This window comes from Rhinoderma darwinii, chromosome 7 (genome assembly GCF_050947455.1).
Source record: "Rhinoderma darwinii isolate aRhiDar2 chromosome 7, aRhiDar2.hap1, whole genome shotgun sequence".
NCBI lineage: Eukaryota > Metazoa > Chordata > Amphibia > Anura > Rhinodermatidae > Rhinoderma > Rhinoderma darwinii.
In genome coordinates this window covers 6,275,910-6,295,069 of record NC_134693.1, presented here as the reverse complement: position 1 = coordinate 6,295,069, position 19,160 = coordinate 6,275,910, and the positions used below count along the sequence as shown (strand labels likewise).

General features: G+C 47.0%; 2 protein-coding genes across 2 annotated transcripts in view; one reads left to right on the top strand and one right to left on the bottom strand.

Annotated features, from left to right (window-relative positions):
- The window catches only part of SZT2 (SZT2 subunit of KICSTOR complex), a 108,162-nt gene extending 106,278 nt beyond the window's left edge, over positions 1–1,884 (top strand). The window contains 1 exon segment of the mRNA XM_075832655.1: positions 1,445–1,884. Coding sequence (XP_075688770.1) covers positions 1,445–1,588 — 144 coding nt within the window. The 3' untranslated portion in view covers positions 1,589–1,884.
- Positions 349–11,158, bottom strand: HYI (hydroxypyruvate isomerase (putative)). The gene is made up of 8 exons (XM_075832663.1): positions 10,765–11,158; positions 9,546–9,657; positions 8,014–8,128; positions 7,371–7,449; positions 5,993–6,042; positions 5,534–5,603; positions 4,105–4,239; positions 349–2,633 (listed from the first exon to the last, which is right to left on the bottom strand). Exons 1-8 carry the CDS (start codon positions 10,964–10,966, stop codon positions 2,563–2,565), a joined length of 834 nt encoding a protein of 277 aa, XP_075688778.1. The 5' UTR covers positions 10,967–11,158; the 3' UTR covers positions 349–2,562.
- Positions 11,159–19,160: the final 8,002 nt, after the last annotated feature.

Below are 19,160 nucleotides of genomic sequence, written 5' to 3'. Positions count from 1 at the left end.
GACAACCCATCTCGACCTTATGTTTCTCACAGCTGAGGATTTGTTACAATTGTATCCTTTCTAGACAATAATCTGTGAATCCAGACTGATACATTGTAACAAACTTTAAGGCCAGGAGAGAGATTTGCGCTGCTGCTGTATTCCGCTCACAGAGGATTGTCTAGACTGTGTACAAGTGTAATTGTAAATGTGAGGGTGAGATGATTGGATTATGCAGTGTAAGCGCAGAACGTGGCCGCTCAGCCCCGCCTCCCGCGTCTGTCCTCGCTTTTTGTAACTGTGAACTGCTGTTATTTTCATTTTTGTATATTAAACGGCTGAAAACAGAAATCAAAGCAAATGGGAAAGTTCTGGAGCGGAATAAATTTATCCTCAAAGATGGAGATTTCAGAGGTGTCAGTCTGTCTGTCTCTTTTCTGCCTGGATCCGCAGAACAGGAAGCTTTGAGGATTACAAATTAATCCTGCGCTGAAAGCGGCGCCGCCAGGAGTCTGTCACTTAAACGGTCACCGAGGGCAAAAATTGTCGCTGCGTTAATACGGTCATTATCCGATTAACACGAATAAAAGAGCGCGCTGCTAATAACATGGGCAGTCAGCAAATCTGCTGGAAAATAGAAATGTAGTGACCCAGCTTTTTCAAGCCCCTGAATGGCAAACATGTCTAGTTATACAGTAATACATCACCTGCATTGCTGGCAGATTTGCCACACAGGAGCTGTATTGACACCCAGGAGCCTGGAAAATCTGGGTGGTAACCTCCTACAGAGCTGTCATAGGGACCATATTGCTCGTCACTCAGCTTTCCTAAATTCCTGCATGGCAAATCTGGCTAGTTATACAGCATATTACCCCCTATATTGCTGCATAGTTAGGCAAATTTGCCGCACTGGAGCCTGGGAAAGCTGGGTGGTAATCTATATAAGACTTTCAATGATGACCCCTGTAATCATCTAGTGCAATAGTATACAGTAAACTTCCTTTAATCTGTTGTCAGCGGAGCGGAGGGCACGTCGTCCATCTTCCCATCGGTCGTCCCATCGCCTTCGATGCTGAAAGTCTTCGATTAAAACCATTACATAGCGCTGGGTCCCTAGTGGGGAACCCTCTGTTACCCCCATATGTAACTTCTTTATATAAAAGCTTAAAGTAAGAGAAGTTACTTTGTAATATAAACCTTGTTTCTATTTGGTGCCATTCTCTGGATGCAGCCTGCAGTGTAAAGAATGGAGGTTTTCATGTCCAGGGACACTAATATTCACTAGGTACATAGCAAAGCAAAACCGGAACAAGGTTAATAATACAATGGGGCTCATTTCTAATATTTATAAACTTTGCAACTTTAGTCTTTTTGTTTTGGCGCGGGGGGCGTGGCCATATCTGCCGGTGTAACTTTATGGTCTCGTTTGTTTCCTATTTTGACCTTTTTCTCTCTCGTTTCTCAGAGTCTGAAGGTCGTGTTCCGAGAGCCATTTCCGGAGCAGCCGCAGAACAGCGAGAGTCCATTACCGCAGCTGGTCTCTACGTACCACCACCTGGAGTCTGTTATTAATACTGCATGCTTCAACCTGTGGAGCGGCCTCCTCTGACCGCCGCCGTCGCTCGCTGCCTCCTCTGACCGCCGCCGCTCGCTGCCACCGCTCGTTATAAAGGACTAAATCCCGTAAGATGGGGGAGGGGTATCTGCTGCTATAAACCTCTGCTGATCGCCACCGGGAGGGAGGAAAGTCGTGTCCACAATCCGAGTTACTACAAATTTCTTTACTTTTAAAACTGATGAAGCCAAATGTGGAGTTAATTAGACAATTGTAAGATTTTATGTAAATGATATGTAAATGTCCCAGAGTCCTAATTATATGAATAAATGATGTTATCTTATACAGAAGCTTCACGAGCGCTGTCTGACGTGATCATAACCAGCTGACTGGTCTCCTTAATGGTCTGAATTATAGTGAAGTCCAGGGGTTATCACCCAGCTTTCCCAGACTCCTGAATGGCAAATCTAACAAGTCATGCAGTGATCTATCCCAAGGTATATCTGACATACAGGAGCGGAGAAAAGCTGGTTGAGAATCGCTCTAGTAGCTTTAACGGGGGCCATATTGCTTGTGACCCAGCTTTCACAGACTCCTGAATGGTAAATCTGCCTAGTTATGCAGTGATCTATCTCTTGCTCCTGTTTAGATGCATAGCAAGGCATATCTGACATACAGGCGCAAGGAAAAGCTGGGTGACCATCTCTCTAGTAGCTTTAATGGCGGCCATATTGCTTGTCACCCAGCTTTCCCAGTGTCAATCTGTCTAGGTATGCAGTGATATATCTCTTTGCCCCTCTACTGTTGCATAACTAGGCATATATACCACCTAGGAGGTCATCTCTGGCCATATTGTGGTCACCCGGCTTTCCCAAGAAAAGATAGGACTAAGACACAGCTGAATGGGATTTGTAACAAATTCACAGAAGAAGATTCCTCAAGGCAGAAGTTACTGAATCTTGCTGACGTTCTCCATCTCCTGATTACTCGGCTCTGTCTTGATATTGCTGACGTTCTCCATCTCCTGATTACTCGGCTCCGTCTTGATCTCCACGTCCCCTGTAAGTGTCCATCCACCTGAGTCCGGTCACCGTATCTCCTGAAGAAACAACAATAATAACGGTCGGAGACCTCAGCGTGTGGCGTTCAATTCAGGTTTGATCCACGTTTTTATTATTGCGCTTATATACACTTTGCTAGCACAATTACTTAAGTGCAATCCGCTCCCTTTTAAAGGGGCAGCATCCCTCTATACTAGGGAGTAGTAGCTGATTTTCTTTATTATTTTTTAAACCTTGCCCAATGTCTCCCACTGAATCCTTTATCCAATAAAATGTTCTTCGGCTCTTTATAATATTGGAGTCGTCCGAGAATTGCAGACGAATTCAATGTTTTCCTGTGACCGTTACAACAAACCCCACCGGGACTCCACGTTTTGCAACATTTTTTCCATAGGGAAACATTTAAGTTGTCTGCGAGTTTCTGTACGACCACGAATCACGAGTGGCTCCGTATCATCATGGAGCCTTAGGCCGGATTCACGTGTTCGGTCCATGATATAGGGACCGTATGTCGGCCGTGTCTCCTGGACCGACCACAGTTCCGGGAGCCGGGCTTCCAGCATCATAGTTATCTATGACACTAGGAGTCCCTGCCTCCCCGTGGGACTACTGACCTGTCCTGTAATCATGTTTTCAGCACGGGACCGTGTTACCGCGGCGATGCAGCGACTCCTAGCGCCATATATAACTATGATGCTGGAAGCCCGGCTCCCGGAACTGTGGTTGGTCCAGGAAATAAGAACGCCATACGGTCTGTATATCACAATCTGAACACAGCCGTGTGAATCACTTAGGCCCCATCTGCGGGTGAATTGCGGCCCCATTCATTTTTATGGGCCCATGCACACGCCCGCGGTTTCCACGGTCCGTGCATTGCCCAGGAGCCTGGACCGCAAAAAGAATGGACATGCCTTATCACGGCCCGTGTTCTGCGGTCCAGGCTCATAGAAATGAATGCACGCGGGTGACACTCCGCAGCCTTCCGAGCCGAAAATCACAGCCGTGCACACCACTACGGTCGGATACAAAGCAGCTGTATCTCAAAAAGTAAAAAGAATTTTTAATAAAAAGTATTTACAAAGTTGCACCAAACACACTGAAAGGGTATTGCACAGTTAGCACCCCTCCATTTGAAATCCACTGTGCCACAGTTTCATGCTGTTGCTCTGTCCCCATGCTTTACACTGCAGCTCTGCTTGTTCAGATTGGCTGCTGTATATAAGCTGAGCATGAAGTCAGAACATAGAGATAAAATAACAGCAAGAACAGAATGATTCTAAACCACAAGAAACGAAAAAAAGTTTTGGGAAAATGCAGTATAGACTGAGGGGAGGAGCCTCAATAATAGGGGAGGAGTCTGAAGGTCAGATTTTTGTCTGGATTGTATAAAAAGGTGAGTGCCAACTAATCAAGGGTCTCCCACATTGCGGTGCCCCCTGCTTCTTGACTTTTCCTCCTGCCCCCTTTATATGACAGTCTACATCCGGCCTGGGGTTCAGGGACACTCACCTCGAGGTTTGTATTCACATCCGATGTAGCCCTGGTATCCGAGTCCCTGCAGGAGGTCATAGAGATACAGGAAGTTCAGCTCCCCGGGACTGTCTGGCTCGTTGCGATGAGGCACTTGAGCCACCTGAACGTGACCTGCGCAGAGATAAGAGGACGCCGGCGTCAGTGACCTCTCATTCTGTCAGAGACGGAGGGGGTTATAGTAGAAAAGAGCGAAGCGCAAACATCAGTCGATAACCCGGAGAAAACCCGCAGTGAATAGATCAGCGATTCTAAGGCTGTGTTCACACAGAGTTTTTTGCAGGAGGAAAATTCCTCCTGCAAAAACTGCTCCAGACGTTTTTTGCACAGTGGTTTGACAAAAACTTGTCAAAACACTCGTTGAGGCATTTTTTTCCGTTCAATAATAATCTGATAATCCGGCACCTGCAGCCCGGAATCCCGGATTATTATAAACAAGCGTCTGGGAACTGATTACCTGATATTTCATTTCTTCAGTGTCGGCTGCTTTTTAGATCTGCTCTATTTAGGCCACAGCTAAGATAAGTGACTCCAGCTGATCCGCATTGTCTATTGGAGTCTGAATTCCTCCACCTTTCTCATCAAGAGGCTTTGTCCCTCAATGCTTTACACTGCAGCTCTGCTCCATTCGAGCACAACTATGACCAGTGATTGCTGCTTAGTTATATTCAAGCAAGAACAGAATGATTATAAACGAAAAGCAACTAAGCCTCCAATGAGAAAAATTATCAGGTACCTACCACACACAGGCCAAGGGGAGGAGCCTTAAAAAGGAGGGAGGGGCCTCAACAAAGGGGAGGAGCTGGGATCCTGGATTCTCTTTTTTTTTTGTAATAAAATATTGCAAATAAATCTGTAAATCATTCATTTAAAGGTACCATGTATGTTAATAACTGCACAAGCTAATTAGAGCATCTCAGTCAGGGCGCTGCTATAATGGGTGTAAAGGCAGCAGCCGTGCCCTGGTGCCCGAGGAGCTCCAAAGCCCCCTCTACCACATAAGACACCAGTATTATAAATGGAGTATGGTAGATGGGGGGTCTGGTTACAGATTTAGCACTGGGGCCCAGAAGCTACAAGGGAAGGTCCGCCATGTGCAATATAACAGGATGATGAATGGATTATTGATGGCGAGTAATGAGGCTGTGGACAAGAGACACGTGACGGGGGGAGCAACGATTGCATCTTGTGAAATATACGATGTCCGTGGATTAATAGGACAGAAAACACAGATCCGTGGGCTCCAGCCAGGGTGGTCACCTGTGGGGGTGGGGCCTGTTGCTAGGCAGTTAGTCACACTCATTTTGGCGCGGTCGATCAGAGTTCTGTATGGACATCCCCTTTAAGACACCGTCTTCTAATATAAGAACATCTATGCGGTAAGGAACAGTAACAACGTTATTCTCACCGATCAGCGGAAAATACGTCTTAATATTCTCAGTGAGATTTCCGTCCATTATCTGCCAATGATAAAGATCCTGCGACAAAAAAAAACAAACTTCCGGTTATGAAGACGCCGCAGGCAGGCGGTCGCAGCCGTCCATAGATGAAGCGATGATCATTAACGATCCAAACAATGAAACAGCGTTAACAATCACTAATGATAATTATCAGCTATGATACCAAGGCCTTGGCCACAAAGCGCAGATTTGCTGCAAATTTTGCCATTATTTTTGAAGCCAAAACCCGGAACGGAACCAAAAAAGAAGAAATATCTACAGGAAGGCCTTATAGGTCGGCTCTCTTGGGTCCAATTCTGGTTTGGGCTTAAAAAAAATTCATGCAAAATCTGCAGTAAATCTGCCCTGTGTGACCAGTCGCCTCTGATAATGGAATCTGCTCCAGCGGCCGGGTCTCTCATACTTGCCATCTGCATCTTCAGATTGGGTCTCCCCACTTTCTCTAAGATCAAGGCCCCTGGAAGAAACAAAATACATCCAAACTTAAAGGAAATGTCCTCCCTGGAGCAGCAAATTATATTATTATATATAAATAGATCAGAGATTCCATTATATAACTTCACATCTGTCGGAGCTGCTCAGTTTTCCTGACAAAGAGCGCCAAATCCTCCACATAGACTGAGGCCGCCGTGCACACGACTGTAAAAATCATCCGTAATTGCAGACCGCAATTACGGACCCACCTGCCCGTTGGTTTACAGGAAAGTGTCCGGGCCGTAGAAGTGTAACGCAAAAGATGGGACATGTCACAGCACGGGCCGAAAATACAGACAGCCGGCCGTGCTCGCAATCGCGGTCCGAGATTACGAGCACGGCCGTGTGCATGGGGCCTTAGATGATGAAATTCTGTCTACCTGCAGCCACCACTAGGGGGAGCTGACTAAATACTGTTAATATATTATACTATATAATATTAATATACAAAACACATGTATCCTCTATCCGCAAGATACACGTGTGATCGCTGGGGGTCCGACCGCTGGGACCCTCAGGGATCACCGAGAGTACCCTGAAGTTCCCACACAGACGCCGTACACACAAGTGAATGGGACGGGAGCCGTTCGCAGTCCCTATGGGACTGTGGCTGCCGTATTCCATGTCTGTATGTGTCGTTAATCGACACATACAGAAATGGAACAAAAAATGGCAGCCCCCATAGGGAAGAAAAAGTGTAAAAATAAGAAAAAGTAAAACACAAACACACAAATAAATATAAACGTTTTTAATAAAGCACTAACATCTTTAACATATTAAAAAATAATTTGTGATGACACTGTTCCTTTAATGAGAAGCTTGGGACTTCTGGGGTCTGTGTCCGGCTTGTGTGTCCAGCAGCTCCATAGAAATGAATGGAGCGCCAGTCACGCACGCGCACAAGCCCGAGCAGTGCTCCATTCATTTCTATGGAGCTGCCAGACACAGACCCCGGAAGTCCCATGCGTCTCATGGAGCACTTCGGGGGACTCTCAGTACCCCATTCTCCTTATCGTTGAGGATCCCAGCGGTCAGACCCCCAGCGATCACACATGTATCCCCTATCCTGTGGATAGGGGATACATGTGTTTTGTGGTACAACCCCTTTAATAAGATATCCTGAGCTCCCTCTAGTGGTGACTGCAGGCAGACAGAATTGTATCATTTATTCTATGCAGGGGATTTGGAGATTTGTATCAGAGAAACTAAATAAAAAACAGCAAAGCATCTTGGACCTGAAAATGACGATATTAAAACGTAACATTCGCTTTAAAAAGCCAGAAAATCATAACCCGCCGGATTCTCACTTACCCTGCTGCGGGGTGTTTAGGAAATACCTGGGCTCCGAGATGCGGCAGTTTATAGGTTCAATAAGACCGACCATCCCAGCCTGAGAGAGAAGTGAAGGTTACACCGGGGACAGGACACAGCACATCGAAAAAGTATCCACACCCCCCTCCCAATTTAAAATTTCTTATTTGCTTTCTATCTTTAAAGTCATTGTCCCCGTCTGATCTCGGTTTTACAGTTTATAGAAAGATTCTACATGAACAGTTGTCACTTTGTACATAACATACATATCATATCGTATACACTCACCATTCTGCTGATGGCTATTGGAAACAGTCAGCAAGCTTATCATCGGAGACAGTCTTGCAGCTTAGCTCAGATGATATAATGCAGGGGGGGGGGGGGCGGGCAGTTAGTTTTTCCCACATCAGATAAGTGTGCGGAGCCTGGAGTAAAGACTACACTTCCCAGAATGCAAATCACCAGAGCACGCTCTGTGCAGACACTGGACAAGCAGAGAATGCTGGGAGATTTAAGCTCTGAAGCTGCAGAATAGTGAATACAGGCTGTACTGCTGTAATTCTGCATTTTATGGGGGGGTGACATTGACGTGTCGGCCCCCATCATACCCCGGGCTGGTGACAAGTCTTAACCCCACATTTACCTGGTTTAATATATCGGCTGCATATCTCAGGTTCTCTATGAACGTCTGTTCCATCTCTTTCTCAATAGTTGCCCTGTCAACGCCTGCTGGTACCCGCCCTGCCATGACGTGGATCCTGTAAGAGAGGACGCCCACAGGAAAGGTCAGTGCTGCCAATTGGAGCAGCCCAGTTTTTCGGGTGCACTGTTATTTTAAATCCCTGTTTATCCCAAACTTCAATGTGTATGGTGGGAACATTCCCTTAGGCCACAGTGGAAAAACTGCATCTCAGTACATGTGATTTTGCATTTTTTTATTAGATTATCTGACAGCAAGCAGAGATCTTAAAAAATGGGGAACTGAAAGACTTTTTTTTTAGAAAGTTGCAAAAGTCTTCATTAGACAATGATCTAAGAGTTGAATCACTGTATACATACAATACATTACTGATCCTGTACTGATCCTGAGTTACCTCCTGTATTATACTCCAGAGCTGCACTCACTATTCTGCTGGTGGAGTCACTGTGTACATACATTACATTACTTATCCTGTACTGATCCTGAGTTACACCCTGTATTATACTCCAGAGCTGTACTCACTATTCTGCTGGTGCAGTCACTGTGTACATACAATACATTACTGATCCTGTACTGATCCTGAGTTACCTCCTGTATTATACTCCAGAGCTGCACTCACTATTCTGCTGGTGGAGTCACTGTGTACATACATTACATTACTTATCCTGTACTGATCCTGAGTTACAGCCTGTATTATACTCAAGAGCTGCACTCACTATTCTGCTGGTGGAGTTACTGTGTACATACATTACTTATCCTGTACTGATCCTGAGTTATATCCTGTATTATAATCCAGAGCTGCACTCACTATTCTGCTGGTGGAGTCACTGTGTACATACATTACATTACTTATCCTGCACTGATCCTGAGTTATATCCTGTATTATACTCCAGAGCAGCACTCACTATTCTGCTGGTGGAGTCACTGTGTACATGCATTACATTACTTATCCTGTACTGATCCTGAGTTACATCCTGTATTATACTCCAGAGCTGCACTCACTATTCTGCTGGTGGAGTCACTGTGTACATACATTACATTACTTATCCTGCACTGATCCTGAGTTATATCATGTATTATACTCCAGAGCAGCACTCACTATTCTGCTGGTGGAGTCACTGTGTACATACATTACATTACTTATCCTGTACTGATCCTGAGTTACATCCTGTATTATACTCCAGAGCTGTATTCTCTAGTTTGCTGGTTGTTATTGGAAACAGTCAGCAGGCTTGTGGACAGACACACCCTAACAGCTAAGCTGAGCTCCTATAATGCAGGGTCAGTTTGTTTTTCCCATATCAGATGACTACCTCAGGCCCCGTACAAAGAAACTCATCAGAGCTCTGTGCAGATGCTGAACACGCAAGGAATGCTGGGAGATTTCAGCTTTGATGCATGTAGAATAGTGAGTGCAGCTCTGGAGTATAAATACAGGATGTAATTATGAAAAAATATTATAACCCTCCAGTTACCTTTTACAGCCCAAGTCACGAGCCCAAGTAACTGCCTGGTCCAGACCGGCGCGGAATTCATCTTGTATCCCGGGTAAAGCAGCGAGCCCCAGTTCCCTGGCCGGCACGTCTCCTGCACAGAAGAAGGATTTTCCGTTTTTGCAATGAGGATTTATTAGTAAAATGTCTAAATACAAAAATGTCCGACCGGAGGCGCCGCAGCACGTGAGCCTATTAGTTTGTACGTTAATTTTCCCCTACCGTAGTAGCCATTTTGAATTTCAGCCGCTGTTGAGAGAAATCGCGCAATGACTTCACATAATAAGCGCCATATTTAGTTAACCGTTTTTTAGGGGTGTGGCTAAGTAACTGCACTATTGCGCCATAAGGATAATCTCATTATAGCATACAGCCGATTTGTTAGATTCTCCTATAAGGGACATAGTGACGCAAATAGTGAACGCCACGTTACCGCAGGTGTGGTCGGGTCTGATACGTACAGGCAGATTTATATTACACGCTGCTGACATGGCGCCGATTTTCTGAACGATCGAATTTACAACGCAAGAATTCTGAAAAAATAAGGATTTCAATTATCCAGCATCCAATGATCCAGACACGACACCGACCTCCCCGGCCGTCACATATTCATTGTATAATGAAAAGTTCTGTGACTTTGTATCTCTGCTTACTGTCAGTGAATGGGAACCAGACCACACAATACTAAACTCACTCAATTGGTGAGAAAATTAACGCAATGAGACGCCAATTTTCCTGAAATCTCTGTCTAGAAAATAGCGTTCAAATTGATCGCGATATTGATGATGGCCGCCCCATATTTACAGACGTAAAAAAAATTGCCAACTGTGCTGAAAAATAGACGTGGCTTTATAGCGGCGCCAAGGAAACTGATTTACCAACGTTCTCCAAACGTCGCCCACTACCGCGCAAAATATTCCGTAACAGAAGAAGTTAGGCCCCATGCCCGTAATCACGGTATTTAAGGGCACGGCTGGCCGCGGACAGTCACGCGTGCTTCCATTATAAAGTATGGCAGCACGGTCCGTAAAATAAAAAAAAAGGACAGCTTTATACGGCCCGGACACCTTCCCGTAAATATAAGTTATGTGATCAATTAGCGTCAAACCGAAGAAAATGGCGCAAATTAAAAATGGCGCCTACCGTCCTGTAACCTAGCAACACACAGCAGCCCCCAAACGCCATGTTTACACAGAGTCACCTGCAGGAGTGTTAATCAGCACCAGCTCCACGTTATTCTTCCTCAGAGCGGCACTCATCGCCCCGAGATCAGCGGCATAGGGCCAGGCCACCTCCACCGCCTGGAAGCCGGCCCGGGCCGCAGCTGTGATCCTCCCGGGGAGGTCGGGAATGTCCTGGAATAACCAGGAGATATTGGCTGCGAAGCGTAATGGCGGCGGCATCGAGCTGGGGATGGAGGGAGAGCGGCTCCGGTGCGCACCAGGCGGGTGAGGGGGCGGTGCAGGACGAGGTGCGGCTGTCAGGAAAGTCCGGGGATGTGCGGGAGGAGCTAGGCCGCGGCCTGTACTGTGCACTGAGCCAGGGGGCAAAGTCCTGACAGCTCCGATAACTGGCGGGGATCCATGAAGTAAAGGAAGAGAGCAGCTCCGGTCCTCCCTCCATTACTATATACGCTCCATATATATATGTGTATATATGTAAGCGCAGGTGGAGTATTCTGTATTGTCTCATTTCCCGCACAGTCTAGGCGGCTACGTGTATAAAATACTATAAACACAGTGCGAACTGAATGAACATTTTTTTTTCTCCAGGTTTTCTTTATTAATTTCAATAATAAAAACGCATTCGTACACAGCACAGCGATCAGAGGTCGATGTACGCCACTGTGACGTCACTACGGACAAAAAAATCATCGCACTCTGCACTGATTGGCTGCCAAGGTCGCGCCATTTGTAAAAACAAAAAACAGGCAGCGTACCGCCCAACTTCCAAGTATCACAAAGAGGGACAACCGATCCGGCGTGCGTAGCCTCTAATCCCACCCAATCCCCGCCCATACACCCCCGGTTCAGTCCACACAGTATCATGCCCCCATAGCTGCCACCATACAGCATAATGCCCCCATATGGTATAATGCTTCCATACAGTATATTGCTTAGCAGTCCCTAGTGCCAGTGCCCATGTAGATATTGCCCCTATATAGTGCCACTGTGCCCATGTAGATATTGCCTCTATATAGTGCCACTGTGCCCATGTAGCTATTGCCCCTATATAGTGCCACTGTGCCCATGTAGATATTGCCTCTATATAGTGCCACTGTGCCCATGTAGCTATTGCCCCTATATAGTGCCACTGTGCCCATGTAGATATTGCCTCTATATAGTGCCACTGTGCCCATGTAGCTATTGCCCCTATATAGTGCCACTGTGCCCATGTAGCTATTGCCCCTATATAGTGCCACTGTGCCCATGTAGCTATTGCCCCAATATAGTGCCACTGTGCCCATGTAGCTATTGCCCCTATATAGTGCCACTGTGCCCATGTAGACAGTGCCACAACCCCCTTGAATATATGGCCACCGTTCCCTGTAGATAGCGCCATTGGGACTCCCTTTAGGAGTGGATTCCCCAGCCAGAGCATAGGCCGGGGATTCCGCTCCTAGAGGGTACCCCTGATGTCACTGTACATATATGGACAGTGACTTCAAGGTAGGGCTGGGCGATTTTACCCCAAAAAAAAAATTTTGATATATTTTTTGGACAATTTTCAATTTGAATCTCGATTTTTCTTATTTTTTTTCTGATTTATCAGTAATACCAAGAGATAATTGAATAAATTTTCTCTATATAAATAACTTCATATATTGCTATAATTATTGTACGTAACTTCACAACTTTTAAGCTCTGCAAATACTTTTTTTTAAATCATAAATACAATTGGAAAAATGTCTATCTAATTATAACTTCTGTGTTCCCGGCAGGGAACAGGTTAACAGAATCTATAATCCATTATATACTGAGTGCACTAACATCCCCCTCTGCCCGTCACCCCCTCAGCCGGACTCCGACATTGCAGACGAGAGCAGTGTAAATAGCAGCAGGGCCGGGCAGATAGCGCTGAGCAGTCACTCTGGGGCGAGATCACATTACGGTGTCTGAATTCTGAGCAGGACCCTGTCACTACCGGCCCCACCATGGGGTGTTAAATGAATGACATTAAGGCCCGATTCACACGACCGTAAAAAATTATCCATGTGATTTCCCAGCCCAGACACGGTACATGTGAACGGGACTCCTGGCATCAGTCATTTAGGCCACTCCAAACGACTGTGAGAAAAAAATGGCCATTGAAAACTGATCAATTGTCAGTTTTTCATGTCGATTTTGCATCAGTGTCTCCAAATTCTCATCCATTTCTAGTCTGTCTGTCCGTTTTTTCATGGCCGTTAAAAAAATAATTTAGAAAGTGGCGCAATGTCCCTGTAGATAGTGCCACAGTGCCCACATATAGTGACAGTGCCACATACAGTGCCCACATAGTGCCACTCCCCCAATATAGTGCCACAGTGCCAATGTAGATAGTGCCACACCCTCAAGCAGATAGCAGCCCACCTCCCTTGTAGATCGCAGCACCCCCTCCCTTGTAGATCGTGCCGCTGAAGCTGCCACTAGGAGCTGAATCTCCAAGCAGATTGTCGACGCTTTAAACCAGGGATTCAGCTCCTAGTGGCGCGATCTACAATGAAGGGAGGGGGGTTGTGATCTACAAGGGAGGGGGGTTGCGATCTACAAGGTAGGGGGTTGCTATCTACAATGGGGCGGTGTGGCTATATACTAGGAGTCTCTGCTTCCTCGCGGGAACCGCTATTCTGTATTGTATCATTTTGTTCAGTACAGAACAGCAGTTCCATGAGGAAGCAGAGACAGATGGGGGCAGACCAGGCAGTGGCGAAGCGGCGGGGCAGACCAGGCAGTGACGAGGCGGCGGGGCAGACCAGGCAGTGACGAAGCGGTGGGGCAGACCAGGCAGTGACGAGGCGGCGGGGCAGACCAGGCAGTGACGAAGCGGCGGGGCAGACCAGGCAGTGAGGAGGCGGCGGGGCAGACCAGGCAGTGACGAAGCGGCGGGGCAGACCAGGCAGTGAGGAGGCGGCGGGGAAGACCAGGCAGTGACGAAGCGGCGGGGCAGACCAGGCAGTGACGAGGCGGCGGGGCAGACCAGGCAGTGACGAGGCGGCGGGGCAGACCAGGCAGTGACGAGGCGGCGGGGCAGACCAGGCAGTGACGAGGCGGCGGGGCAGAACAGGCAGTGACGAGGCGGCGGGGCAGACCAGGCAGTGACGAGGCGGCGGGGCAGACCAGGCAGTGACGAGGCGGCGGGGCAGACCAGGCAGTGACGAGACGGCGGGGCAGACCAGGCAGTGACGAGGCGGCGGGGCAGAGCTTCCTCCTGCAGCACAGCGGCACTAAAGAATCAATTCAACAATTTTGTTAAAAAATGGAATCGTGAGAGCCCCTGAGGGTGAATTAATCAAATTAATTCAATTAATCACCCAGCTCTACTTCAAGAGCTTCCCCGGGCACAGTACTTAAAGTAGAGTTGTGCCCGGGGAGTCCTCGGCAAGCGGAGAAGCTCCCTCTGCTCCTCCGCTCTGAACTAATGCTGAAGCAGGGAGCTGACAGTTCCTTGCTCCAGCATTGGGTTAAACTGTAGCTGCGTCCTGAGGACTCAGATATAGTTGACAGCGGAACATACCCCTGGCTGCCCGGGACAGCGGGACAACACCCGGAATCCTCGACTGCCCCGCTGAATCTGGGACGGTTGGTAGGTATGAGCGGAGAGATGTAGCGGGTAGCAGAGTGGTTGACATCGGCATCATGGCTTCCATGCATACAAATAAGCCATGACGCGGTGCTGAAAGCGTCGTATGAGAAAGCCAAATGGCGTGCAGGGGACCCCCTAATCTGTTGACATACAGTATGTATCGCAGTTTCCATCAGATTTAATAGGAAGAATAATATTGCGTGCAGCGCTACTCTCCCCGTCACAACAATGGAACCCAGTGGACCCTGTTATAGGTCAATGGGGTCTGTCGGGCGCCGATGGCATCTCGTATGACGGATCAAGCGCTGCGTCGTGGTTATAGATATCATGGACAGAGCCTTATACTGGGGTCCATTGTATTTGCCACTGTTCGAACGGCAAGTTTAAAACAATGGGGGCTGGAACACATTAAATTAAGCCGTTTTGGCGCTATGAACGCAGCTAATTTTTTCACGCATTCCAAGAGTCCTGACTTTTATATCTGACTGTTGCCGTAGCCGTATAGAGGGCTTGTATATTGGGGGACGAGTTTGTATTTTTCACGATACATATACATGGAATATTGACCACAATGTCAGCCAAAGACGCTCTTTAGTGTGAGGGTCTCTCCACACAGCACCCCATATCACAGCTGGCTCGGCTAGGATTTTGAGGGTTAAGGGGGATATTCCCATCACAGGTATTTATGGGGTATTCACAGGATATGCTATAAATGTCTGATAGCTGCGGATCTCACACCTATCAGGAAAATGCATGTCCTCAATGTGCGCAGCCACCTCTCCAATCATCCCCTGGACGGGACCCGCACCTATCAGACATTTATGGCATATTCTGTGGATGATGGGAATATTCCTTTAAGTACACCCCCCCCCCTCCTTTTCAGGTTTCGTGTGTGAAGACCCCTCCAAACAGCTCCCCATATCTCAGCTTCCTGGAACCCCTTTGAGTTCACACGTAGCGTAAATACAGCAGATATGACGTAGGGGAGTGATATATTGGGGTTGACCACAGTTATATTTTGGGTGTGTTTGTTTTTTTTCCAGGAGTTTAAAAAATTATTCTGACATTAGGAAATGGGATAAAATAAAAAAATAACCAATACTCGCTCGTTAAATCCCCCGCCGTTGGTTCACGCCAATATTTGTTTACTTGTCCGGTAGTGATGACGCTGCAGCCAATCACTTGTGCTGTACATGATATCATCACGGCTGAGACCAGTGATTGGCTGCTGCGGTCATGTGGATATACGGCACATCATCACTGGAGCGGCGGGGAACTCCAGAGCGCTGTCGCTGTAACGGCGGGGGATTATGACAGGCAAATATTGGTTATTTCTTTTATTTTATCCCATTTCTTACTGTCAGGCTAATTTTTTAAACTCCTGGAAAACCCCTATAATTTTTTTAGCAGGCGACACTCCACCGGGGTGTGATTGCGCTGCCAGAGATCAACCGCGTATATTAGACCTACTCACTAATAAATGACTACGGTCTCGAGAGCTGTCCATTATCTGTAATCTGCAGTGAAGGTGCTCGAGTCCTTTGACGATCTCGCCGTATCGCACATTATCCTGATGAATCTGAAGTGCCGAGCGCCATCTGATGCTTTGCCGTCATTTCACCTCTCGCTTCCACCAACATTATACATTTTATATTAACACGTTTCACACGTACGCCGTGACCTCAGTTGACACTGTCTTCTCCTATCTAGTCACTGGGTACACACCATTCCCCACCGCGCCGTGCAACATCTAACATCTGCTCCTTAGTCATGAGCAGCTTTTAATTTCTTGTGTTGACACCTAACTCACCTAATGTTTGTCTGAACCGTCACCGGTGGTAACAAGTCCTGACTTTTCCTCTGGTAAATGAGGGCGTGTGGAAAATCGAGTGTCATATTTGGAAATACTTGAAGATTGACTCAAGATGACAGATACTAAGAAACCCGACACTTCACCTTCCAACTTTCAAGTATCAGAAAGAGGGACAACGATGCGTCACGGCAAATGTTTTTTTTTTTTACTTTTAAGCCACGCCTCTAATCCCACCCAATCTCCGCCCATATGCACCCGGTTTAGCCCACACCGTATCATGCTCCCATAGTGTCTGCCACCTAGTATAATACCAAATAGCTGCCACCATACAGTATAATGCCCCCATAGCTGCCACCATACAGTATAATGCCTCATAGATGCCCCCATACACTATAATGCCAACACAGATGCCCCCATGCAGTATAATGCCCAAACAAATTCCCCCAAACAGCATAATTCCCCATAGCTGCCCCCATGCAGCATAGTTCCCACATTGCTGCCCCATACAGTATAATGCCCATACAGATACCCCCATACAGTATAATGCCCCCATAGCTGCCCCATACAGTATATTTCCCCATAGCTGCCCCCCATACAGCATAATGCCCCATACAGTATAATGCCCCCTAGCTGCCCCAAGTGCCACTGCCCTTGTAGATAGTGACACAGTGTTCTTGTAGATAGCAACACAGTATCCCCTGTAGAATTTGCCCCTCAATAGTGCCATACCTGCCTTGTAGATAGCGCCATTGGGACGCCCTCTCGGAGCAGAATCTCCAGCCAGAGAATAGGCCGGGGATTCCGCTCCTAGAGGGAAACCCTGATGTCACTGTCCATATATGGACAGTGACGTCAGTGGCTACTCCTTGAGCGGAATCCACGTTGCCGACTCTGGCCTGGGATTCCGCTCCAGGAGGAGCCCCTTACCTCAATGTCCATATATGGACAGTGACCTCAGGGGTTTCCTCTAGTAGCGGAATCCCCGGCCAGATCATCGGCAACATGGATTCCGCTGAATCTGTAGCCACTGACGTCGCTGTCCATATATGGACGCTGTGCCCAGGGATTCCTCGGCGAGCGGAGGAGCGTAAATACTGCGACTTTTCCGCAACAGATCTTGTTGCGGAAAATCGGCTGCATAATACAGTAGCAGCAAAGTGGATGAGATTTAAACCAATCTCCACACGCTGCGTAAATGCTGAGCGGAAAAAAACGTTCAGAAATTGACCAGCCGTACGGTTTCTAAATCCGCAGCATGTCAATTGTATTTGCGCAATCGCTTATTTGCGGGTTTTCCACATTGAATTCAATGTGGAAGTAAAACCCGCAACAAATAGCAGATGTTGAGATTATTGCGCTGGAAAAGAAACAAAAATCGCAACTCAGGAAAAAAAAACATCTTATACTTACCCAGAATTCGGTGCTTCTTCATCCAGGCCGGCCTCCTGGGATGATGCTTCATCCGATGTGATTGGCTGCAGCGGTCACATGGGATGAAACATCATCCCAGGGCTGCAGGACGTTTTGCCATGGTAAGAATATCCATCTTTTCTTTCATTGCAGGATTTCCGCAGTGGACGTTCCCTGCGAAAAACTGCACCACAACTTGGAGCGGTTTTTCATCCGGAACTCCCTGCTCGCAACAGGACGGATATGCTGTGTACCTTTTATGCAGCTTATCCCCCCTGTGTGAACTTGCCCAATAAGCAGAATCCAACACAGGAACATCCCTCTCCCAAACTCCAAAAATTGGAATGCAGTGCTTGGGGAAGGGCAGTGGGCCATCATACCTCCGGAGCCCCTGGTATGGCAGCAGGTCTGCGAATCAGCCACCTACCTATCTGATCTTTTTTGTAGAACGTGTATGTTGGGTGAAGGGTTTTTCTATTTTCCTCTGCTGAGATCTGTTCATTTTTAAGGCAAAATATAGAAAGTAATGAAAATAAAACAGTGTAGACAAGAACGTATTCATAAATGGTGCCTATGATAGCGCCAGGCGCACATATGGGGCTCACGAATGGTCCATCATATGGCCAAAAGTACGTGGATACTTCTAATTATTGAGTTCAGGTGTTTAAGCAATAACAAACGGGTGCATAAAATCAAGCACACAGTCATGTCATCTCCATAGAGAAACATTGCTAGTAGTATGGGTTGTACTGAAGAGCTCAGTGACTTTACCCATGGCACTGTCATAGGATGCCACCTCTACCACAAGTCAAGTTGTAACATTTCTGATCTTCCCCAGTCCCCTGTAAGTGCTAGTATTGTGAAGTGGAATCGTCTAGGAGTAACAACAGCTCAGCTGCGAAGCGGTAGACCACGTAACTCACAGAGCGGAGCCGCCGAATAATGAAAAATTTATACAAAGACACTTTACACCATTGTGGCTTTCAACTTTGTGGTTTCAGTTTGGGGTTCGGACCTTTCCTGTTCCAGCATGACTGCGACCCTGTGCAAACAGCGAGCTCGAGAATGACATTGGGTTAAGGAGTTTGTTGTGGAGGAACTCGAGTGGCTGAACAGAGCCCGAACCTCAACCTCTGTTTTTGGATATATTAGGAGAACAAACTGGACAATTATGCCTGGAAGTTTCGACATGGAAGATGAACCAGTAAAGTCTTGACCAGATCATCTGAACCTTCCAGTTGAAGCCTGATCGACCCGATGGAACTTTATTCTGGACATATTATGAGAAGACCCAGATTATTGCACTAGGTAGTTATACTTGGTAGAGTTTTGAGAAACCGGTGGTCGGCCAGCAAGACAAAGATGTTGGTCATTGACCAGATCATCTGAACCTTCCAATGATCAGCCTGAAGCTTTATGTTCTGCTTGTATTATTAGAAGACTCCGCCAACTGGAGAAGACAATGATACTCTAAAGAAATGAAGGGAAGTAGAAGAGGACAACCGGCAACAAGATGGATGGAGATGATCATGGAAATCATCAACACTCCATTAAGAAGACTGGAAAGCGAACACAAGTCGGAACATTCC